The following is a 25,001-nucleotide window of genomic DNA, read 5'->3' on the forward strand; positions in this document are numbered from 1 at the left end:
TGTGACCCTTTCCCCGTGCCCCCCGGGGCCCCGCCTTAGCCTGCTTTTGGGAGGGGGGGCGGGTCGGGAGGGGCGCGCGGATCATGGCATTGGAGTTCCCGGGCTTGCAGCCGCCGCCGCCGCCTCTTCCACGCAGCCCGAGCGCCCCTTCTTCCCCGAGCAGCAGCGGAGAAGGCGAAGCGGCCGGCGGGGGCGAGGCAGATGGGGCTCAAGGCGCGCAGGCCGGCGGGGGCGGCTGGCGGCGGCGGCGACGGGGGCGGCGGAGGCGGCGGGGCCGCTAACCCGGCCGGAGGGGACGCGGCGGCGGCCGGCGAGGAGGAGCGGAAAGTGGGGCTAGCGCCGGGCGACGTGGAGCAAGTCACCTTGGCGCTGGGAGCCGGAGCTGACAAAGACGGGACCCTGCTGCTGGAGGGCGGCGGCCGCGACGAGGGGCAGCGGAGGACCCCGCAGGGCATCGGGCTCCTGGCCAAGACGCCCCTGAGCCGCCCAGTCAAGAGGAACAACGCCAAGTACAGACGCATCCAAACTTTGATCTACGACGCCCTCGAGAGACCGCGGGGCTGGGCGCTGCTCTACCACGCGCTCGTGTGAGTACCGGGCCTCCCCGGGCGCCCCTCGGAGGCGGTGCGTGAGGTGGGGGTGGGGGGGTTCGGGGTGCGACTTGGAGCCGAGGACGGCTCTGGGGCTTCCAAGTCCAGAGGCGCCCGTCCACCGAATTGGAGAGCAGCCTGCCCTCTGCTGTGCATGCGTGTGTCTATGGGCCACTCTTAGGGTGTTGGACACCTGGTAGTTGAACCCCAGGGCTTTAAAAAAATCCACGCGTGGCTCCTCAGCTGATTTGGAGATCGAATTGGCACCTCTGTGTGCGCGCGCGGTTGCGCGTTTGTGGCACCATCTCCGGATGTTGGTAGCCAAGCTTAAAAGAATTCTGTGGTTTTTCTTAATTAAAGAGGAGGTTGAACGGGATAAAGCGGATCCTCCCATGCGCTCTGTGTTTCTGCTCCGGGTGGGTCCCTTCTACTTGGGATCGCTGCTGAGTTTAAATGATACATCCTGCAGTTGGGATGGGAGTGGTACACTGCCCACAGAGGGGGGTGTGTGTGTGTGAGAGTGTGAGCGCGGCTATCGATTGCTTGCTTGTGCTACCCTTTTTCGGGCTCCATTCTGGTGTGGAAAGGAACGTGGTTTGCTCCATTTGGGGGCTGAGGCTGGCCAACGTGCATCTTTTGGGGTTCTTTTTAGGGAAGTTAATGAGAGAAAGGGATGAGGGGGAAACTAAGATTCTCTGGCTCTAAGCCTGGAATGAGGGGTGGGGGCTTCACCTTGCCAGTCGATGAGGGCCAGGGATAATTTTGGCTGAAACATCTCCATAATTTGGTCTTATCATCCCCTCCACCTCAACTCCTTCCCGTCTCTTGCTGTGGCTGGGCCAGGGCAGAGGGAGTGTGAAGGGGCCTGGGCTGAAGCTTTGCCCCCAAGCACCCTTCCCCTGGAAAGAGTCTGTTTCTAGCCAGGATGTAAATACGTGATGGGCAGGAAGATGGAACTTCTTTTGCGCCCAATGCTCTGGATAAAAAATCCTGCTGTGTTTGGGGAGGGGAGGATGACAGTGGTGGCTACTTTCCCAGAAGGGGAAGTCAGGGTTGTCAACATGCATCCGCCGCCCGACCCCCACCCCCACCCCCACCCCCGCCCCACCCGCGCCGGGCTGTCAGGGCACTTCCAGGTACCCCTTGCTTCCTGTCTGTGGCTTAGTCATTCTGATGGCTGCTCCTTAGGAAGCTGTGCCATTACCAGGTTTTTGGCGGGGAAATGACCAAGACCTTGACCCTTCTGCTTGTGCTTTTAGCAGTGAATATTCCTCCCTGTCCTTCTCCAATTGACCGACGACTAATGGGTGGAAAGGAGTTCAGGGAGCCTTGGACTTAAACACTACCTGCCAATCTTCCTTGGTTGGAAAGGCAGTTCCAGATTTGACCACCAGGTGGGGGCCGCCGCACAGAACCTCAGGCTTGGCAACAGGTTTCATCCGAGAGGTTCCCGAAGCCTGCCTGAAACTGAGGCACCAAAGGCATCCAACCAGGAATATGGGTTGTTTTTGTGTGTGTGTGGCGGGGGCGGGGGAGGGGGGCGGAATCTAGCCTTTGGCATCCAGGTCTGCATGTATTTGCAGGTGTTAGTGGCTGGAGAGAAGGGTTAGCAGTTGCTCTTTTGTTTGCTTTCATCAGTTGATAAGGGATTAAAATATATTCATCTCTGTCTCTAGTGCTGTATTTAGTCAAATTGAACTGATGATAATACTGGAATATGCGATAATAAGGCATACAAATTACTTGAGTACACACAAGCATGCACGACCTCACACGTCCTTTTGACATAAATGGTGTTCTGTACATACTTGCTGACTTCTGAACCTGGGGTCCCACTGGAGTTTGTGGGCTCCCTCTTCCTTCACCTTTCCCAGCCAGCACTCTTGCCCCATCTTGGACATTCTGGGGAGGGGATAGCTAAGGCCCGATTTTATCCTTCTCTAGAATTATTCCATCACTTGGAAGCAGATTTGGGAATGCCTGTATGTAACCTCAGTTTCCCAGAGAAGATCCAGGAAAATTTTACATTGTGGAAGAAAGAAGAATTGCATACCTAGCTAGGTACTTTTGCACATGCAAATTATTTATTTCATTTAATTCTTGCTGCAGTTTCATGATGTGGGAATTGTTACCTGTGTTTGATGGATGAGAATATGGAAGCCAAAACAGATGGAACCACTTGTCCAGGGTCACGTGGTTGAGTTTCTGGAGCTCACATTTGAATGCTGGGGGTCATTTCTTGTTTCTAAATTGGGATCCCAGTTATGACCCTCTGCCAACAATTTCGGGACTCTGAGAATTTCATGAGGCATCCCTGGGTGCCCCTTGCCCCCTCGGTAACAGATGACTCTGTCATGTCTCTGCCTCCCCTTCCTAGCTCATGGTTGGCAAATGGCTGGAAATGCGTCTGGAATCGAAGCAGGGGCTGCTCAAAGCCCAGGGAATTGCAGTGCTAGGAAGACAGAACGTGGCCTGCGTGGTGCCAGGGTTGGAATTCTGATTAATTGGGCATTCCACAGGAAAACCCTGTAGGGTCGGGTTTGGGCTCCTGACACTTGAATTTCAGCTCGTTAGCAGAGGCACTGTGCACCTTCCCTCCCGCTGAGGAGCAAACCCAGTCAAGTGAACAAAACCGAACCTTTCATTGATGATTCAGGATTTTGCAAGGCACTGAAATTCGTGCTTTAAAGCAGCCATTATCTTATGCTGGGTGGTGGTTAATGGCACAGGAGAGCCAGGATATTGGGCTGATCGTGGTCTCACAGACTAGTGCATGCTTAAAAAAAGCAAACAAACTCAAAAATGAACCAGACCCATGAGATGTGATTTCTTGCTTCTATCCTAAAGGCAGAGAATATAGCAAATGTGAACATCGAAGACTCTCCACCCCCATCCCACTGCCCCTGCTCCCCTTGTCTTAAATGCCCATCCCTTGCTTTCTCCTGGCTACTCGCTTTCACCCTGGCTGAGCTTTTGGGTCACTTCCTCTGGGGAAGTTTCTCCCTGACCCGCCAGCTGGTTAGAATGGCCCGTCCTTGGCAGCATCCTAACCATAAGATTCTGCAGTGGACTGATCTGCTTGCTCATCTCCCCCACACGGACTGAGACCTCCTTTGAGGAGGAACTGTGTTGTTCCTTAGCAACCTCAGTCCCCCGCAGGCTTGCTGGGCTCCTGGTGGATACCCAGTAAGCATTTGCTGGATGGACGAGTGAAAGAATGCTCTCAGGCTCACCGAGACTTTGTTCTGCATGGTATATGTGACTGTCTTCACAACAATAATAAGCGGTCGTCAGCATTGTGGAAGGTCAATGATGAGAATTGCGCTCAGAAGTTCTAAGGTGGATAAGGGGTAAAGGGGTAAAGGCAAAGGTCGGAGACCACACTTTGAGCTCAGCAAGGCTGATCTCTTTTCTGTATCTTAAGCTGCATGGCTGAAAAGGATTCCAATATTGTAGAAAACAGCCTGGACTTGAAGTTCACCTCTGGACTCTGCCTTCGGTCTCTGAGCGAAGAGATCTGTGTGAACATGCGCCTGCATGAGCCAGGTTGGGCAAGACCCAAAAATTGGGGATGATCACACTGCCCCATCACCAGGTGGGTTTTTAGGCTAAAGAAAGTAGGGTCTGTGAATGAAATGAGCCTACTAGTAGGCATGAAGCATTTATTAGTTGATTCTGAACTAGAATCTCCTTATAAGTCATACTCTTCTGCCACTGTGGCTGTCTGGGGACTCCCGCTTCCGGGCCTGTTAGTGGGAAGTTGCTGGCTTCATCTTGGCATCCTGCTGTCCTGACTGCCTCTCCCAGTGGGGGTGACCAGTTGCCCACCTGTTGACAGACCAAGGGGAAGTGCTCATAAGAGAGGCACACTGATCGCATTCTGAGGTGGATTGGCCCCAAGGCTGAGAGGTGGGGCTCTCGGACCCGGCAGCTGCTCTGGAAGGTAAAGAAAGGCCTGGCTGGTGGACTTAGTGTATTGACTAAAGGGTCTGTAGTCCTCAAGGTGGAGGAGAGACGCTGGCCTCTCACCAATACCCCTCATTAGTAAGGCAGAGTCTTCGCAAGTTTTGAAGTAAGAGAAACTTAATTTCCCAAGCTTGCTTTGCCTCTTACAGCTGGTATGGTCTTGGGAAAGTTGCTGGATCTCTGAGTTTCAATTTCTTTATCTAAAAAATGTGATCAGTATAGACTCTTATGGAGCTAAGAGCACCTTACATAGAAGAAATGCTCAATAATAGATAGTCATTTGTGTTATTAATGTTACTCAGTCAATATAAATGCCTTCTCTGTGCCTGGCATTCTTCTAGACATTGGGATTATAGCAGTAAACAAAATCCAGCAAAACAAAACAGTCTAATCTCTGCCCCTATAGAACATACCGTCTAATAGTATGTTAGTAATGCTGGATTCAGTTCTCTCAACTATTGTGTTTCTCTGGCTCTGTTCATCCCATTCTCCTCTTTTTCTGCCTCCATGTATGTCATTCTTTCTCGTTTCCCACAAGGTGTTGGTCTTCTTCACCACCTCAGTCCATCCTCACTTTTTTTCTTAACCTACTGATTTCCCCTTTGCATTTTCTTCTTCAGTTTTGTCGGTTTCCTTCTCATTATTGAGAACCAAGGATTTTGAGTTCTCATTCTTTCTTAAAATTTTAATTTTACTGTGATAAGAACACTTAACATGAAATCTACCCTCTTAACAAATATTTAAGTGTACAACATGTTGTTGTTGACTGTAGGTACAGGGTTGTACAGCTGATCACTCCCCTTGCTTAACTGACACTTAATGCCTATTGGCTGCTGCTGCTGCTGCTAAGTCACTTCGGTCGTGTCCGACTCTGTGTGACCCCGTAGACGGCAGCCCACCAGGCTCCCCCGTCCCTGGGATTCTCCAGGCAAGAACACTGGAGTGGGTTGCCTGTTGGCTGGTCACCCTCTATTCCTCCCTCCCTCCAGCTCCTCGTAACCACCATATCACCCTTTCACTCCCTGAATTTGACTATTTTAGATCCTCATATAAGCAGACTGTTGCAGTGCTTGTCATTCTGTGAATGTCTTATTTCACTTAGCGTAATGCCCTCAAGGCCCATCTGTGCGGTCACATACTGCAGAATTCCCTTAAGACTGAATGGTATTCCATTTTCTTTATCCATTCATCCGTGGATGGACATTTAGGATGTTTCCACACCTTGGCTGATGTGAATAGTATTTCAATAAGCATAGAAGTGCTAATATCTCTTTGAGATCCTGATAATAATATTTTGAGTAAATGCTCAGAAGTGGGGCTGCTGGATCACATGGTAGTTCTATTTTTAATTTTTGAGAAACTTCCATGTTGCTTTCCAGCTGCACCATTTTGCTTTTCCACCAGCACTGTTTGTTGTCACTAAGTCAGGTGTGACTCTTTGTGATCCCATGGACCCCATGGACTGCGGCAATCAAGGCTTCCCTGTCCTTCAGTATTTCCAGGGGTTTGCTCAAACTCACGACCCTGAGTTTGCTCAAACTCATGCTTCCCAGGTGGCTCAGTTGGTAAAGAATCTGCCTGCAATACAGGAGACCCAGGTTTGATCCCTGGGTCGGGAAGATCCTCAGAGAAGGGAATGGCTACCCATTCCAGTATTCTTTCCTGGAGAATTCCACAGACAGAGGAGCCTGTCACAGAGTCAGACCCGACTGAGTGACTAACACTTTCACTTTCCAACAGTATGCAAGGCTTGCTGTCTCTCCACATCCTCACGAATCCTTGCTGTGTCTTGTGTTTGTGATAATGGTCATCCTGACAGGTTTGAGGTGAGCTGTGTTGTATCGTTCTTTCTCATTGGTCAGAGCATGGTCTTCGGAGTCAGACATGGGTTTGCTGTTTCCTTGCTTTGTGACCTAGAGCAATTTGCTCAACTTTCTTGGATTTCGGGTTCTTTATTTCTGATATGTAGATAATAATGCCTGCCCCTCAGGGTTGCTGTGAAATTTAATCAAGGTGATAATATTAAACCCCTAAACATTGCATTGTGTTGATTTGCAACCTCAGGTGAATCCTGAAATTGGTCGAGTACATGGATGGCAAGGAGAGACCCAAGAAAAAAGCAAGCCACTCTGGATGAGTAGGTGTTGGGCTTAAGAATCAGAGAACTTTTATATGAGGCTTGTCATGGGCAGCAAGAGAGGTAGATATTTACACTACCTTCCAGCACCTTGAAGGTTTATATAGAGGCCTTCGTGGGATACAGTAACATACACCATCCAGATGGTTTCAACAACACATGCTCACTCAAGACTGCACCCTTCAACATGGCTCCCGCTGTGGGAACAGTGGGCAGAGGATAGAGTCCCAGCACTAGACGGATAAGGAGCCAGCTCATGGGTCACATCCTCTCCATGACCCCCATGAGCACCATGGTAGACTTCAGTAAATGTTGTTTCTTTCTTGCTTCTCCTCTCAACCGTATTTAATCTGCCTTCTTCTTGCCCTCCCCCCAAATCCATGGCCCCCTTCCCTTTCTAATAACCTCATTTGATTTTTCATTTTACGAACTCCTTGATTTCTTCTTGACTCTCTTTTTTATGACACTGCCAAACTGTTCAAGCGGAATGAAGAAGCCGAGGGGTGGACACAGCAACCCACAGCATCAGATCTCTGGGAAGCCATGAGACTGTATGCTGGGAACAACAAGGACCACAGGTACACCAGGTTCACTTTCTAGGAAACAGGCTAACATCAAGTGTCCGTTCATGCTTGAAGAGAAGGTGCCCAGTATCTCCCTTTCATAAATCAATGACAGATGCTCAGAAGTTATGTGACTTAGCCAGGATCTTGAAACTAAGGTGGTGGAGTTGGGATCACACAGGAGTCCTCCACCCACTAGGTGGCGCTCTCTTCGCCATGTTATGATTCTCCTCTATGGAAGGAAGGCAGTGCACCGGAAGAGTAATAGAAAGGTATCGACACTCTCCCTTTCAGAGTGAGGCACTTTAGAGCTGCATTTCTGGAAAGTTCGCAGGGGAAACCAGTGCAGCTGGTCTGTAGCCCTCACTTTGAGTAACAAGGCTTCTCAGACTTTGATATAAGTGTGCATCAACTAGGCATGAAGGTGGGTGGTGGTGGTTTAGTCGCGAAGTCGAGTCCGATTCTTGCGACCCCGTGGACTGTAGGCCCACCAGGCTCCTCTGTCCGTGGAATTCCCCAGGCAAGAATACTGGAGTGGGTTGCCATTTCCTTTTGCAGGGGACCTTAAGAGAAATCTGGCAGATTCCACACGAACCAAAACCATCCAACTTGTATGTAATGAGGGCAACTGACCCTACCTTTCTCCTGAATAATTCAGTGGAAATTTACAACATACCTGCAAGCATGCCTAAACTGACCTGAAACTAATCATGAAGAAATAACAAAGTCAAATGGTGGGACACCCTGCAAGGTATCTGGCATGGTCTCTTCCAAAGGGTCTGTATCATGAGAACAAACAAAAATGAGGAACATTTTCTGTTTAAGGAGGCTGAACGCACATGACAGCCAGGTGCAATGCTTGAAAATCAACAAGTGGACTACATCAGACTTCAGCACCGCAAAGGAAGAGATCAACCAAATGAAGAGGCAACTACAATAAGGGAGAAAATATTTGCAACCATGTATTTGATAAGGATAAAATCCAAAATACATAAAGAATTCATACAACTCTGTAGCAAGAAAGCAAATACTCTGATTTTAGAAATGGGCAGAGAATCTGAATAGATATTTTTCCAAGAAGATATACAGATGGCACATGAAAAGGTGCTCAGCATCACTGAGCATCAGGAGAATGCAAATTAAAAATGCAGTGAGATACCACCTCACACCTGTCAGAATGGTTATCATCAAAAAGACAAGAAATAGAAAGTGTTGGTGAGGATGTGGAGAAAAGGGATCCCTTATGCACTGTTGGTGGGAATGTAAACTGGTGCAGCCACTATGGAGAACAGCATGGAGATTCCTCAAAAACTTAAAAATAGAGCTGCCATATGCTCCAGCAATCCCACTTCTGGATATATATATACCCAAAGGAAATGAAATCAGTATCTTGAAGAGCTATTTGCAGTCCCATGTTCCTGCAGTATTATTTACAATAGGCAAGATACGGAAACAACTTGAGTGCCCATTGATGGATGAATGAATAAAGAAAATGTGATATATACATGAGATGGAATATTTTCCAGCAGTAAAAAGAAGGAAATCTTGCTATTTGCAGCAACATGGATGAATCATGAGGGCATTACACTAAGAGACATACGTCAGAGACAAGTACTGTATTATCTCACTTATAAATGCAATATGTGAGACAGCAAAAGAGACACAGATGTATAGAACAGTCTTTTGGACTCTGTGGGAGAGGGAGAGGTTGGGATGATTTGGGAGAATGGCATTGAAATATGTGTAATATATAAGAAACGAATCGCCTGTCTAGGTTCAATGCAGGATACAGGATGCTTGGGGCTGGTGCACTGGGATGACCCAGAGGGATGGTATGGGGAAGGAGGTGGGAGGGGGGTTCAGGATTGGGAACACGTGTACACTCATGGTGGATTCATGTTGATGTATGGCAAAACCAATACAATATTGAAAAGTAATTAGCCTCCAATTAAATAAATTTAAATTAAAATAATAAACTAAAAATTAAAAAAAATAAAAGAATTGAACTGAGCACTGGAGATCAGATTGGTGGTTGTCGGGGGCAACCAGTTGGTGGTGGTACAGGAAATGGATTAAGATGGTTAAGGGGTAAAGACTTTTACTTATAAGATGATAGGTTCTGGGTTCTAATGAACAGCGTGGTGACTGTATTTAAAAATAACTCTGTTGTATAGTTGAAAGTTGCTAAAGAGAACAGATCCTAATACTTCTCACCAAAAAATAATGAGTAAATAAACTGTGTAAGGTGTTGGTTGTGTTTATGTGTTTGTTGCAGTTATCATTTCATAAGATACATGTGTATTTAATCATCATATTGTGTACCTTAAAATGTACACAATGTTACATGTTCATTGTATATGAAAAGCTGGAAAAAACACAAGCCAATGCAATTCATGATTTTTGATTGGACCCTGAATTAAAAAAATAAATAACAATAAAGTAGTATAGGGACAATTAAGAAAATTTGAACATGGAGTCCATATTAGATGACATTGTATCAGTTCAGTTCAGTTGCTCAGTCGTGTCTGACGCTGCGACCCCATGGACTGCAGCACGCCAGGCTTCCCTCTCCATCACCAACTCCCAGAGCTTGCTCAAACTCATGTCCATCGAGTTGGTGATGCCATCCAACCATCTCATCCTCTGTCATCCCCTTCTCTTCCTGCCTTCAATCTTTCCCAGCATCAGGGTCTTTTCCAGTGAGTCAGTTCTTCACATCAGGTGGCCAAAGTATTGGAGCTTCGACTTCAGCATCAGTTCTTCCAATGAAGAATCAGAGTTGATTTCCTTTAGGATTGACTGGTTGGATCTCCTTGCAGTCCAAGGGACTCTCAAGAGTGTTCTCCAAGACCACAGTTTGAAAGTATCAATTCTTTGGTGCTCAGTTTTCTTTATAGTCCAACTCTCACATCCATACATGACTACTGGAAAAACCATAGCCTTGACTAGACGGACATTTGTTGGCAAACTAATGTCTCTGCTTTTTAATATGCTGTCTAGGTTGGTCTTAGCTTTCCTTCCAAGGAGCAAGTGTCTTTTAATTTCATGGCTGCTGTCACCATCTGTAGTGATTTTGGAGCCCCCCAAAATAAAGTCTCTCACTGTTTCTATTGTTTCCCCATCTGTTTGCCATGAAGTGATGGACTGGATGCCATGATCTTCATTTTCTGAATGTTGAGTTTTAAGTCAACTTTTTCACTCTCCTTTTTCACTTTCATCAAGAGACTCTTTAGTTCTTCTTCACTTTCTGCCATAAGGGTGGTGTCATCTGTGTATCTGAGGTTATTGATATTTCTCCCAGCAATCTTGATTCCAGCTTGTGCTTCATCCAGCTCGGCATTTCACATGATGTACTCTGCATATAAGTTAAATAAGCAGGGTGACGATATACAGCCTTGATGTATTCCTTTCCCAATTTGGAACCAGTCCGTTGTTCCATGTCTGTTTATAACTGTTGTTTCTTGATACATACAGATTTCTCAGGAGGCAGGTCAGGTGGTCTGGTATTCCTGTCTCTTTAAGAATTTTACAATTTGTTGTGATCCACACAGTCAAAGGCTTTGATGCAGTCAATAAACCAGACTTAGATGTTTTTCTGGAGCTCTCTTGCTTTTTCGATGATCCAACAGATGTTGGCAATTTGATCTCTGGTTCCTCTGCCTTTTCTAAATCCAGTTTGGAAGTTCTTGGTTCATGTATTGTTGAAGTCTCAATTGGATACATTTGAGAAGACTGTTGGAGACTGTTGGAGAATTTTGAGGATTACTTTGCTAGCATGTGAGAGAGTGCAATTGTGTGGTGGTTTGAACATTCTTTGGCATTGCCTTTCTTTGGGATTGGAATGAAAACTGACCTTTTCCAGTCTTGTGACCACTGCTGAGTTTTCCAAATTTTATGGCATATTGAGTGCAGAACATTTACAGCATCCTATATTAGGATTTGAAATAGCTCAACTGGAATTCCATCACCTCCACTGGCTTTGTTCATAGTGATGCTTCCTAAGGCCCACTTGATTTCGAATTTCAGGATGTCTGGCTCTAGATGAGTGATCATGCCATCGCGGTTATCTGGGTTATGAAGATCTTTTTTTATCTAGTTCTGTATATTCTTGGCACCTGTTCTTAATATCTTCTGCTTCTGTTAGGTCCATACCATTTCCGTCCTTTATTGTGCCCATCTTTGCATGTAATGTTCCCTTGGTATCTCTAATTTTCTTGAAGTTATCTCTAGTCTTTCCCATTCTATTGTTTTCCTCTATTTCTTTGCACTGATCACTGAGGAAGGCTTTCTTGTCTCTCCTTGCTATTCTTTGGAACTCTGCATTCAAATGACTATATCTTTCCTTTTCTCCTGTGCTTTTAGTGTCTCTTCTTTTCTCAGCTATTTGTAAGGCATCCTCAGACAACCATTTTGCCTTTCCGCAGTTCTTTTTCTTGGGGATGGTCTTGATCCTTGCCTCCTGTACAATGTCACGAACCTCTGCTCATAGTTCTTCAGGTACTCTGTCTATCAGATCTAATCCCTTGAATCTATTTGTCACTTCCACTGTCTAATTGTAAGGGATTTGATTTAGGTCATACCTGAATGGTCTATTGGTTTTCCCTACCTTCTTTAATTTCAGTCTGAATTTGGCAATCAGGAATTCATGATCTGAGTCACAGTCAACCCCAGTCTTGTTTTTGCTGAATGTGTACAGCTGCTCCATCTTTGGCTGCAAAGAATATAATCAGTCTGATTTTGGTATTGACCATCTGGTGATGTCCGTGTGTGGAGTCTTCTCTTGTGTTGTTGGAAGAGGATGTATGCTATGACCAGTGCATTCTCTTGGCAAAACTGTGTGAGTCTTTGCCCTGCTTCATTTTGTATGCCAAGGCCAAATTTGCTTGTTACCCCTGGTATCTCTTGACATCCTACTTTTGCATTCCAGTCCCCTGTAATGAAAAGGACATCTTTTTTGGGTGTTAGTTCTAGAAGGTCTTTTAGGTCTTCATAAAACTGTTCAAGTTCAGCTTCTTCAGCATTACTGGACAGGGCATAGACTTGGATTACCGTGATATTGAATGGTTTGCCTTGGAAATGAACAGAGATCATTCTGTCGTTTTTGAGATTGCACCCAAGTACTGCCTTTTGGACTCTTTTGTTGACTAGGAGGGCTACTCCATTTCTTCTAAGGGATTCTTTGCCCACAGTAGTAGGTATAATGGTCATCTGAATTAAATTTGCTGATTTTAGTCTATTTTAGTTCACTGGTTCCTAAAATGTTGATGTTCACTCTTGCCATCTCTAGTTTGGCCACTTCCAGTTTACCTTGCTTCATGGACGTAACATTCCAGGACATCAAATTTGGACATTATATATCCAAATTTAAGTTCTTGAGTGTGATAATTTCTTTGTGGTTATGCAGATGAATTTTTTTTAAGAGGTGCCTGCTGTAATATTTAGTGGTGAAGTGTTGTAGTATCTGCAGCTTGCTTTCAGGTGGTTCAGCACACATGCAGACTATGTAAATGTGTGTGTGTGTGTGTGCACAGTTCATGTGCACACAGGGGAAGAGAGAGAAGGAGGCCAACAGGATGAAGATAATTAACATAGGAAAATCTAGGAAATATGTATATATGTGTGGGTTCTATTGCCTTCCTAATTAAAAATTCTTAGTAAAAAGTGAAAACTACTTTTCTTTAATTTTTAAAACAAAAGACCAAACACCCACAGACTGCACAAAGCACGTACACGAGTCCGGATAAAGGCTCCACCCCAGAAAGCGATACCATTGTTCTGAAGGCATCAGACCTCATTATAAAGTGATTCTGTTATGGAGTCAGACCTGAAAACCTTTAACTGAGTTGAACAGGCTTTCCCAGATTCACAGATTCTGTATAGACAGTTCCTCAAATTTCCTCTCCACTTTGGGCTTTGTAAAAAAATAATAATTTTTTAAATTAAAAAATGTTTATTGAATATAGTTGATTTATAGTATTGTGTTAGCTTCAGATGTGCAGCAAAGTGGTTTGATTATACATACGTGCTGTGCTGTGCTTAGTCACTCAGTTGTGTCCAACTCTTTGCAACCCCGCCAAGTGCCTCTGTCCATGGGGATTCTCCAGGCAAGAATACTGGAGTGGGTTGCCATACCCTCCTGCAGGGGATCTTCCCTACACAGGGATCGAACCCAGGTCTCCTGCACTGCAGATAGATTCTTTACCCTCTGAGCCACCAGGGAAGCCCAGGAATATTGGAGTGGGTAGTCTATCCCTTCTCCAGTGGATCTTCCTGACCCAGGAATTGAACTGGGATCTCCTGCATTGCAGGCGGATTCTTTACCAACTGAGCTACCAGGGAAGCCCTTATACATACTCAGATTCTTCTCCCTTACAGGTTATTGCAAAATATTGAGTATAGTTTCATGTCTTTGTCTAGGTGATGGGAAGCATCCAGTAGAAAGGAGCAGATTAGCGTGCTATGGCTGTTCATTTCAAGGCCACACATAACCTACTGAAGTGCCAAGCTTTGTAAAAGCCAGAAAACTGAGGGAGATGAGCCATGTATAATTCTTTCCCTGTGGAGACAGAGACTGGAAACAATTCAGTGTAAATAGTCCAGCAAATGCAGTAATGGAATGCAGATGAGGAATCCAGGCATGCAGAATGAGGAAGGGACTGTGGTCTCCTGTGTTAAGGGAGACTTCTCCAAAGGAGGTATAAGCAGTAGGGAGAAGATGAAAGAACCTACTGAGAGTCCTGTTGACTCATCTCCCCCTTCTGCTTGGAGAACAGAAGGCTACCTTCAGTTAAATCGAATACTCAATTATTATTCTTGCATTATTTGGAGGCTCCCTCTTTCATCTGTAGTCATTAAAAATATTCCATTGATGTCTAAAATGTTCATAAATCAAGTGTGACCCTATGGTATTTTGCTGAGAATCAAAGTCCTGCTCTCTTTCTCTTTTTAGCTTGGGTTTTGAAGTTTTGACAGAATGAAAGCAAAATTCGTCACATCTTGGACCACAGAGCAGTGTGAAGAAAAGCAAGGAAAATATCTTCAAAGGTGGATTGAATGAAACCTATTTTAGACACTGTGACATGCAGTTTTGGTGTGGGGTGGCCGGAGAAGACTGTGAGTTTGTTAGAAGTGTGTTGGACATGTTGTTTGAAGAGCTGCATTAACTGTGTGACTCACATGCCTCCCTTATCTCATAATCTGAAGATACTTTCTGTATCGGATTGATGCGGCAGTGTATGAGGAAGCACTTTGGAAAGTACAGGGGCTGCGGCATTCTGAGGTAGCATCTTCCTAAAGCTGCGTGCGGAGCAGACAGGTCCTACAGTTGGGTTTGGAGCATTTGCCCTGGGACAGATTTGCCACATTTCTGTCTGTGTTGCATCACCTGAACCTTGCTGCATGTGTTAATCAGGAACCCATCAATGGTTTGACTTAGCATGTGTACTGTAGGGATATTGGCTTCCCTAGGATGACCACCTTTTAGGAGGATGAAGAGGATGCAGCTTGGAGATGACAAGACTGAAGTCGAAAATGACAAGACAGCAGTCAGTACCAATTTGGCAGGTGTTATAGGACCTAAAACAGACTCAATCCAGTTGTACCCTGTTGGGTGGGACTTTTCATTCAAACCATAGAGAAGTTTGTCTGAAATGTTTTTTCGAGAGAATAAAATGGGTTATAACTTGGGAACAAGACTGCTTCTTGCATACAGTTCATGAAAAATGAGAGTCAGTACTGATGGAGTTGGCTCATGGGACTTCCTGTACATAAGCCCTGCTTGGCTTCCTCCTGATATGGGCTTCTGTCCAGGCTGATGTCCTCAGGTGGGGATCTCCTCTTCCTCCTCTCCATCCTCCTCTCCTTCAAAAGATACCACATCATCTGGACCCTGTAAGAGTGTAACAGTCCAGTTTGTTATTGTTGTTCAGTCACCCTGTGTGTGTGTGTGTGTGTGTGTGTGTGTGTGAAAGTCACTCAGTCGTGTCCAACTCTTTGCGACCCCATGGACTATACACTTCTTGGAATTCTCCAGGCCAGAATACTGGAGTGGGTTGCCTTTCCCTTCTCCAGGGGATCTTCCCAACCCAATCCCACATTGCAGGCGGATTATTTACCAGCTGCGCCACACTAAGTCATGTCTAACTCCTCACGATCCCATGGATCACAGCATGCCAGGCTCCCCTGTCCTTCACTATCTCCCAGAGTTTGCTCAGGTTCATGTCCATTGAGTTGGTGATGCTGTCTAACCATCTCATCCTCTGCCGCCCTCTTCTTTTGCCTTCATTCTTTCCCAGCATCAGAGTCTTTTCCACTGAGCTCTTTGCAACAGTTGGCCGAAGTACTGGCACTTCAGCAACATTCCTTACAATGAACACTCGGGGTTGATTTCCTTGGGGCATATTAAACTAATATGTTGATAATAAGCATCTACGTCACATAGTTTATTGTATTCCCTCTTGGACAATCCTACCAGGAAGTGTCTGGTAGCAGGGCCCTTCTTACAGATTTGCCAAATCTGCTTTCCTAAGCCAGTGTTATATCTGGAGTTTCTTTTTCTTTTTAAAAAAATTTTTTTTATGTGGACCATTTCTAAAGTTTTTTTTAAATTCATTACAATATTGTTTCTGTTTTGGCTTTTCGGCGGTGAGGTATGTGGGATCTTAGCTTCCCAACTAGGACTCGAACCCACATCCTCCTCACTGGAAGGTGAAGTCTTAGCCACTGGTCACCATGGAAGGCCCCCTGGAGTTTCTTTGCCATTAGAGTCTTTGTAAACCTGCCATAGCAGTTCAAGTCCAATTCTATCTTTATAGATGTCTTTTGTGGGGGATGGGGTGAAATATTATCTAACATGACTTGAAAATATTGAGCCATTCCAGGCCCTCTGTACTAATGGAAAATCACTCAGCACTATCACTCTATATATCTCCCCACTCCTTCCCGTTCCTAAAACCCCAGCTTCCACTTTATCTCACCCCATGCATATCAGTTTCAGATGCTTCTCCACCTACAGTGAGGTCAGTCCAGGAAATGAAACCTTAGAAGTCAGCAAGTCTAATCAAATTAATCAGTAGGTAGTTATTTAAGGGAAGTTTGTGAGATGTTTGGACCTGGAGACAGGCACTTGGCAGATGACACAAATCAGAGGCGATCAGAATTGTAGAGAGGTGCAGGGCAGCGAGAAACATGCCCAAGGCCACTTTGATGGCAAAGGGAGAACTTGAACTCAGATCTCCTTCTTTCAAGGCTGGCTTCTGCTCAGCCACACCAGTTTCCTTTGTGGTCCTCCAGTGGCTGTGTAGTGACGGAGAGGTGTTACGCACAGTGGGATTTCTTTCGGTTGCACTGTCTTGTGATCTGGATCAAATACAATAAGTCCCCTACGTACCGGTTCCATTCTGAGAGTGTGTTTATAAGTCCAGTTTGTTTATAAGTCCAACTAAGTTAGTCTAGGTACCTATAAAGTTACCTAATTACCTAATTAGCCTATCTGGCCAACTAACACAATTGGCTATATAGTACTGTATTATAATAGGTATATAATACTTTTCACACAAGTAATACATAAAAAATAAACATTTTTAATCTTACTGTGCAGTATCTTGGAAAGTACAGTAGTACAACACAATAGCTGGCATACAGGGTCATGTTTGCATCTTTGAAAGATCGCAACTTAAAGGTTTATATGTAGGGGACTTACTGTAAACAGGAGAAAGAATAAAGCCAAGTGCAGACTAATCAGGCATTCCTTCACAGGCCTCTTGCCAAGGAAGGCTTCTCTTCCCGTTGAAATTCCCAATGCCTCCCTCCCCTTTATTCCACCCCCGCCCACTCCCCCAAATCCAGCCCTTTTCCAAGAGTCATAGAAAATACTCTCTGATTTCCCTTGAGCCCAGCATTGAATTGGGGCATTCAAAACCCATCATATCAATCGTAACTAATGTTTTTATCCACCTGGGTTGTTATACTGTCATCTGTGGGGCAGCACCATCATCTGGTCCATTCATGGGAACCTGATCTATTGTCATTAATAACAGTCACTGACGTTTATAGGCTTATTTCCCTGTGCCGTGTTGGGTTAAGCGCTCTTGATGGCTTTTCTGAGGTGTGCCTGAGAGCCCAGTCCCCAGGAGACCAAAGCTCTCACCCGGAGCCCTGGGTTAATTTGCTCTGTGGTCTCCAACAAGTCCTTGTACTTCTAATAGCCTCAGTGATTCATCTGATGAATGGCCCTCAAATTCCCAGCCCTACACATGATTGAAAGGATTAAATGAATGAGTTCATGGATGTACTCAGCAAAGGCTAACACTGCATCTTACTTTGTGTCCTTCCAGAAACTCCCTGAGGCAAGGTGCTCAGTACAAGTGGTTTATTTAACGCAGGGTTGTGCAGTCTTATTTTCATTATCTCCCCTTTGAAGAGTCTTCTTGGACATTTTTTCCCCCCGATTGTCCCACCCATGATAGAGTCGGACACGAATGAGCGACTGAACCGAACCAACACTGTGTATCTCTTTATGTACTGTATGAATTTCTGGGCTCCCTATATAAAAAGAGGATGATTTTTTTCCCCAGCCCCACTTTCTAGGAATCAATTTCTCCCCCTTAGAGGCACTACGACCTCTATTGAGAATGTATGATTTAGGAGATATTCCAAGAAAAATTGGAAAAATATTGGGCTGGCCAAGAAGTTTGTTTGGATTTTTCTGTAAGATGTTACAGAATGAACTTAGAATGAACTTTTTGGGGCAACCCAGTGAGTAAAATTGGAGCACGTGGGGGAAATAAGACAGGAAAGAGCTTTAAGGAGACTGTAAAGCTGCGTTTATCATCAAGCAGGTTACCATGGGGGTTAATTAAAGCTGGTCCTCCCAGGGAACCTTGGAATGCAGCATAGAACAGTGGAGAATTATCAGCAGACTCCATCCATCATTGGCTCAGGGCTTATCTCAGGGGTATTACCTCTCAGAAAAAGCCCTGAGACAAAAATGGGAGTGTTTGCCAAAGGTATTTGTTTGCAGAAGGTCACCTTTGGCAGGTGCTGGGAACCGGTGCTGAGGAGGGTGTGGGAGGGGCATTGACAGTAATTACTGTACACTGTCTCGTTCTTAAGTGAAGAAAATATTGGAACTTGAGGCTCACAAATGTTTCTGTGTTTTTTGCATTGGTTCTTAAGTAAAGGAAGTCTTGTGGCCTAAGGGTCATGGTAATTCTGTAGTGTTTTTCCCCCTCATTAATTTTTCATTTAAGAAAGTCAGGAGAAAAAAATGGGAATAAAAGTATTTGTAAATGTGTTGATTCATGTGTGCTCAGCCGTGTCTGACTCTTTGCAACCCCATGCACCATAGCCTGCCAAGCTCCTCTGTCCATGGATGTTTCCAGGCAAGAATAGGTGGGTTACCGTTTCCTTCTCCAGGGGATCTTCCCAATCCAGGGATAGAACCTGTGTCTCCTGCATAAAGCAGATTCTTTATCGCTGAATCACCAGGGAAACCCACATTGATTCAGTGCTTGGTATCCAATGATAGCTAAGCTTTTTGACCTCTTACTGTATGTAGGATTGTAGAGTTCTCACCATGAAACCCGATTTCCCGGGTGGTGCAGTGGTGAAGAATCCACCTGCCCATGCAGCAGACATAGGTTCTATCCTTTGGCTGGGAAGATCCCTTGGAGAATGAAATGGCAACCCACTCCAGTATTCTTGCCTGGAGAATTCCATGGACAGAGGAGTCTGGCAGGCTACAGTCCACGGGGTCGCAAAGAGTCAGACACGACTGAGTGACTGAACACACGCCATGAAACTAGGTCATTATCCTTTGGGGGATGGGACTCCATCCTTGTTGAAATTCTAGTGTGTTCACATTTTAGTAATTCTCCCCAAATAAAATGGAAAGTTGTTTTAAATAAGCACAGGGAACTTTAGCCCTGCTGACACTATCATTTGGAGTGACTTTTTAATACTTTCAAAGAATGAAGAGTCTTACTAATATATAATGTGAGAAACATTAGCACTTTCAAAACAAGATTAAAATAGGTGTTCTGGTTGCTCTTGCACACGCATCTTTTGTTGAGAAGATGGCAGGGTGTTGGTTGTGAAGGGCGGTGCTGTGACTTCCACCATTTGCCTCAGTTCTGGTTTCCTGGGAAAGTAATTAGCATCCACCTTCAGATTCCAGAATGTTAATAGGAATGTTGAGATTTCATCTTGAATTCCTCTAGGAATTAGGTGCCATGGTTTCAATACCTTATTTGGTTGGGAAGAAATCTCACTGGAAAATCTTCATCCTTTTTGTTTAACATGTTGTTCCTCAGTTTTGTCTGACTCTTTTGTGACCCCGTGGACTGTAGCCCACCAGGCTCCTCTGTCCATGGAATTTCCCAGGCAAGAATACTGGAATGGGTTGCCATTTCCTTCTCCAGGAGATCTTCCTGACCCAGGGATTGAACCTGAGTCTCCTGCATGGCAGGTGGATTTTTTACCACGAGCCACCAGGGAAGCCCTTTGTTGAACATATTTGCCTCCAAATATCCATCTGCTCAGCAAATTCAAGGTATTCTTTTTTATTTAATATGTATTTGGCTTCACCAGGTCTTGGTTGTAGCAGGCAGGATCTTCAGTTGTGGTATGTGAACTCTTAGTTGCAGCTTATCCCTGACCAGGGATAAAAAAAACCCGGGCCCCTGCATTGAGCGTGCAGAGTCTTAGCCACTGGACCACCAGGGAAGTCCCTAACTCAAGGTATTCTGACTCATCATTCAGCTGACATTGACTTCAGACCTAGAAGATGCCCAACCTTGGACTAAGAATAGGGGATACAGGCATGAATAAATTAGTTCCTGCCCTTTCTGTCCATGGTCAACTAGGTAAATACATAACCGCGGAGTGGTGTAATACTCTAATATATGCATATGCCGAGTCTATGTAAAGCTCAAGTAAAATTGTCAGTCTTGTTTAAATGAGTCAGGGCAAATTTCCATCAACAAGAAGTAGATTTCATCATACATATAGGGTTGAAGATGGTGTTTTCCTTTTCTGACGTGCAACCCCGATCATAACTGTGTCACATGTTTAGAAATCAGAGGTCTGATTTATTCTCACGCTAAAAGAAAGATAGCCTTCTAGGTAGCTCAATGGTAAAGAATCTGCCTGCCAGTACAGTCGGTTTGATTCCGAGGTTGGAAAGAGCCCCCGGAGGAGGAAATGGCAGCCCACTCCAGTATTCTTATATGGGACATCCCATGGACAGGGGAGCCTGCTGAGCTACAGCCCATGGGGTTGCAAGAATCAGACACGACTGAGTGACTGAGCACACACGCAGCATGCGGTAAAGGAAAGGGGTTGAAACTGACCAAGAGAGAGTGGGGTCGTAGGGCCTAGCACTGAATGAACCTCGAGTTGAGCCATTTAAAGAGGCTGAAGACATGTTTTCTAGCTGTACTTTTCCTATGTACAGATAGTCATTCTTTGCAGCCCAGGGCCTCACACAACACCTGGCCCACCAGATACTCAGTTTTGGGTAAATGCACACAGTGCTAATCCTAAGAGATGTACAGGTGAAATAAGTGTACAGGTGAAGTAAGAAGCAGAAGTGGATACAAAGAAGTCCTAACTTTGAATCCCAGCCATGATGTGTTTTAGCCAAGTAACCTTAAGTGAACCACTTAACCAACCTAAACCTGTTTCCTCACCTGTAATAATAGAACTTGCTGATTCACATGGTTGTTTTAAAGATTCAATAAAACATCTGTAATAGAGTCCAGAGCCTTGGTTTGGGCTTATGGTTGGCATCAGATAAATGGCTGTTCCCTCTTCATTCTTTCAAAATCCTGTTAAGATTAAAATGATGTCAGCCAATGAAAGTGATGTCGAAGTTAATATAGTTTCTACCTTAAAGTTAGGCTCTGGACATGGTGAAGTTCTGTTACCATGTGTGAGTTCTGCCTGTGATCATGGTGAAAGGAAGGACTTTACATGAAAAGAGAAAAAAAAGCGTATGAAGACAGGAGTAACTCTGCCTGACTCAAGTTTGCTAAGGAAGCAGAGATGTTGAGAAAACACCTGCCTAGCTACAAAATGCCTGACCACTATGCCTCTAAACCTGTCAAGGTCATCTAAAACAAGGAAAGCTTGAGAAACTATCACAGCCAAGAGGAGCTTCCAGAAATGTGACAGCTGAATGAGATAAGATGTCCTGGATGGTATCCTGGAACAGAACATTATGTGTGTTAGAGTTAGTCACTCAGTCGTGTCCGACTCTTTGCGACTCCATGGACTGTAGCTCATCAGGCTCCTCTGTCCATGGGGATTCTCCAGGCAAGAATACTGGAGTGGGTTGCCATGCCCTTTTCCAGGGGATCTTCCCTACCCAGGGATCAAACCTGCATCTCCTGCATTGCAGGCAGATTCTTTACCGTCCGAACCACCAGGGAAGCCCCCAAATACATTATCAGTTCAGGTCAGTCGCTCAGTCGTGTCCGACTCTTTGCAACCCCATGAACTGCAGAATGCTGGGCTTCCCTGATGATCACCAACTCCTGGAGCTTACTCAAACTCATGTCCATTGAGTCGGTGATGCTATCCAACTCTCTCATCCTCTGTCGTCCCCTTCTCCTCCTGCCTTCAATTTTTCCCAGCATCAGGGTCTTTTCCAGTGACTCAGTTCTTCGCATCAGGTGGCCAAAGTATTGGAGTTTCAGCTTCAGTATCAGTCCTTCCAAAGAGTATTCAGGACTAATTTCCTCTTGGATTGACTGGTTTGATCTCCTTGCAGTCCAAGTTACTCTCAAGAGTTGTCTCCAACACCGCAGTTCAAAAGCCTCAATTCTTCAGCGCTCAGCTTTCTTTATGGTCCAAATCTCAATTTATGGTCCAGTCCATAAATACATTATTTTAGTTAATATTAGTGTATCAGTATCGGTTCATTAATTACAATAAATGCATCATACTAGTCGAAGGTGTTAGGTGACACTGAGTGCAGATTATATGGAAGTTCCCTGTACTGCCCTCTCAATTTTTCTGTAAATTAAAACTGTTCTAAAAAGTAAAGTCTGTTTTTAAAATATTGGTTGCTGGGACTCTGTGCACCGAGGCACTGCATTTACAGAAGTCCTCCAACCTGTTACATAGACGTGGAAACTCAGCCTCAGGCAGATGAAGTCATGTCCGCCGTGTCTCACAGTTAAGAGCTGAGATTGAGACTCAGTTTCGAGTTTAGCCTGGCTTCTCTATTACTCTTTCATCTGCCTTTATTGTATTAAGTGATGCCCATGAAATTGTGATTTCCTCAACAGATGATGTTCAGATTACATCAGATGTTCAGTGCCATCATCTGCATGGGACAACTGAGCCAAGCCTCTTCTGACCACTTCCTGGGTCACAGTTCAAGGGGCAGTACATTTTTACCTAAGTATCATTGACCAGAGTAGGGTCACATGCTCCCTCTACTTTGGACCAATGAAGTGAAGGCCAGGCCACTACCGTGACTTAGGCCCATCCTGATCCACTTCCTGGAATCTGGTACCTTTGCTGCCAAACAGAATGAGATTCTGTTAGGAGGAGAAAGGTGAAGGATTGGCTTCTGGGTAGACAGCCAACCCGCCTGCCACACTGTGGTCACCAGGAGCCCGTAGCAGAGGCTGGACTGATGGCTGACATTATCATCATGGTCTTCTCTCCCCATCGTGTCAGCCCCCAGGTCCTGCTGGACTATCTGCTGGCCTGGCCTTCTGCAGAGGGGGCTTCTGGGTTGTCCACTCATTTCCTTTCCCACCCTGAGTTGTTGAGGGTGTGAAAGGCGGTTCTAGAGACTCTGGACACCCTGCCCATTGCAGTATCTCAGGTAGCCTACTGAGCCAGAAAAAAGGACTGGAAGTTTTTTATTGTGTCCGATCGAAGCCACTGTGGTTACTGTAGTTGGTTGTTGGGGGTGGGGTGGAAGGCAGGAAATCCCAGGAGCCTTCTCACTCTGCGGTCTTGCTCCTGACTCACCATGTACCTGGAGTGAGGTTGTGTCGGGTCAGAGGAGGCCTGAGGGAATGAGGAGGTCCGGGACCAGGAGATGGGATGTGGGGCTCTTGTCCTGGGCTCTTTGACATCATTTTGGAGTCTGGGCAACAAGGTAAGAGTGGATGGATTGATGTGGCTCCCACCTTCAAAGACATCATGGTCCAGACAGGAGGCGGACTTGCTCATGACCACACAGGAAGGCTGGGTGACCTCGTAGCCACAACATGGGCTCTGTGGTATGGCAGCACATCCTCTTTGCCAACTGTGTGATCTCCAGCAAGTTGCTTCCTCTTCCCAAGCTTCAAATTCTTCATCGGTAAAAATAGGATAACTAGACCTGCCCTGCCAGACTTCTGTCACCCATAGGGTGGCATAATGGTTGTGAAACAGCTGGTTCTAGCCTGTTGATGGTAATGAAAGTGTGAAAGTGAAAGTCACTCAATCGTGCCCGACTCTTTGCAACCCCATGGACTATATACAGTCCGTGGAATTCTTCAGGCCTGAATACTGGAGTGGGTAGCCTTTCCCTCCTCCAGGGGATCTTCCCAACCCAGGGCTCAAACCCAGGTCTCCAGCATTGCAGGCAGATTCTTATCAGCTGAGCCACAAGGGAAGCCCAAGAATACTAGAGTGGGTAACCTATCCCTTCTCCAGTGGGTCTTCCTGACCCAGAAATGGAACCGGGGTCTCCTGCATTGCAGGCAGATTCTTTTCCAACTGAGCTATCAGGGAAGCAACAAACAATTCTTGTGTGAAGGCTTGTGGGCACATAGGCTAAAAGTCAGAATACAGATTGCTGTGGGCTGGTTCTGAGATAGGACTCTGGCAGTCTTCCTGGAGGAGGCAGCCTTTGATCCAGGCATAGGAGGATGCAGTGGTATCAGGGTCAAGGTTAGGGTTGAAGATAGAAGGAACAACTTAGGCAAAGCCTTGGAAATGAAAAATGCTGCTGAGTAAGGTGTGAGTATTTCCTAGTGGCTGTACCTGGGGGCGCTTTTGTGGGGGAAGGGTTACATAGCTCAGTGGTGAGAGGATGAAGTAGGAGATGTAATAGGAAGGGTCAGATTATGTCTAGTCTGTGAAACTGCTGTGCAGCCTAAGCATAAGAAACTCCCGTGTCTCAGTGCTTTTCTTCCTCCCTGAAAAATTAGGTAGTTGGATACATTATACATTTTAGGATTTCTCGATGGAGAAGCTCTTAACCTTATGGGTGACACTGTGTCTCTTTGGGCAGCGAAGTCACAATTTTGCAGACTTTTCAGCATTTGGAGCCTGCCCACAGGTGCTAGTAGAGCTCCCAGAGGTGGACTAACCCAGCCACTGCCAGGCTTTTCCAGACGTGCCGGTGGAGGTGCTGCACCCTCGGTTGAGCACCAACAGCCTCCAAAGGCCATGCCTCTGGCTAATGCTTTGGTCTTAGAGCCCCTGCCTTTTACACCATCAGTGATGAGTCAAAGCAAAAACACAGATGTAGGAGGCTGGACTGCTGCTGCCAGTGCTCCGGTCCTCTCAGCAGGCCGCTGCTCACCCACAGAGGACCTCCCCAGAAGACCCTCAGACACTCACAGGCAGGTCTGGCTCAGTCTCTTGTGGGGGTCACTGCACCTTTCCCGGGGTCCTGGTGCCCACAGGGTTTTGTTTGTGCCCTCCAAGAATCTCTGGTGGGCATGAGGTTTGATTTTAAATGTGAGTGCACCTCTTGTTTCGGCTTCTCCTTCGTCCCTGGATGTGGGGTATCTT

General features: G+C 45.7%; 1 protein-coding gene across 1 annotated transcript in view; it reads left to right on the forward strand.

The window, feature by feature from the left end:
* The first annotated feature begins 201 nt into the window (after positions 1-201).
* Positions 202-25,001, forward strand: part of KCNQ3 (potassium voltage-gated channel subfamily Q member 3) — a 293,516-nt gene continuing 268,716 nt past the window's right edge. The window contains exon 1 of the mRNA XM_040262117.1: positions 202-587. Within this exon, the coding sequence (XP_040118051.1) occupies positions 202-587 (386 nt within the window). The remainder of the gene's footprint in view (positions 588-25,001) is intronic.

The sequence above is a fragment of the Oryx dammah genome, unplaced genomic scaffold (assembly GCF_014754425.2).
Source record: "Oryx dammah isolate SB20612 unplaced genomic scaffold, SCBI_Odam_1.1 HiC_scaffold_19, whole genome shotgun sequence".
Classification (NCBI taxonomy): domain Eukaryota; kingdom Metazoa; phylum Chordata; class Mammalia; order Artiodactyla; family Bovidae; genus Oryx; species Oryx dammah.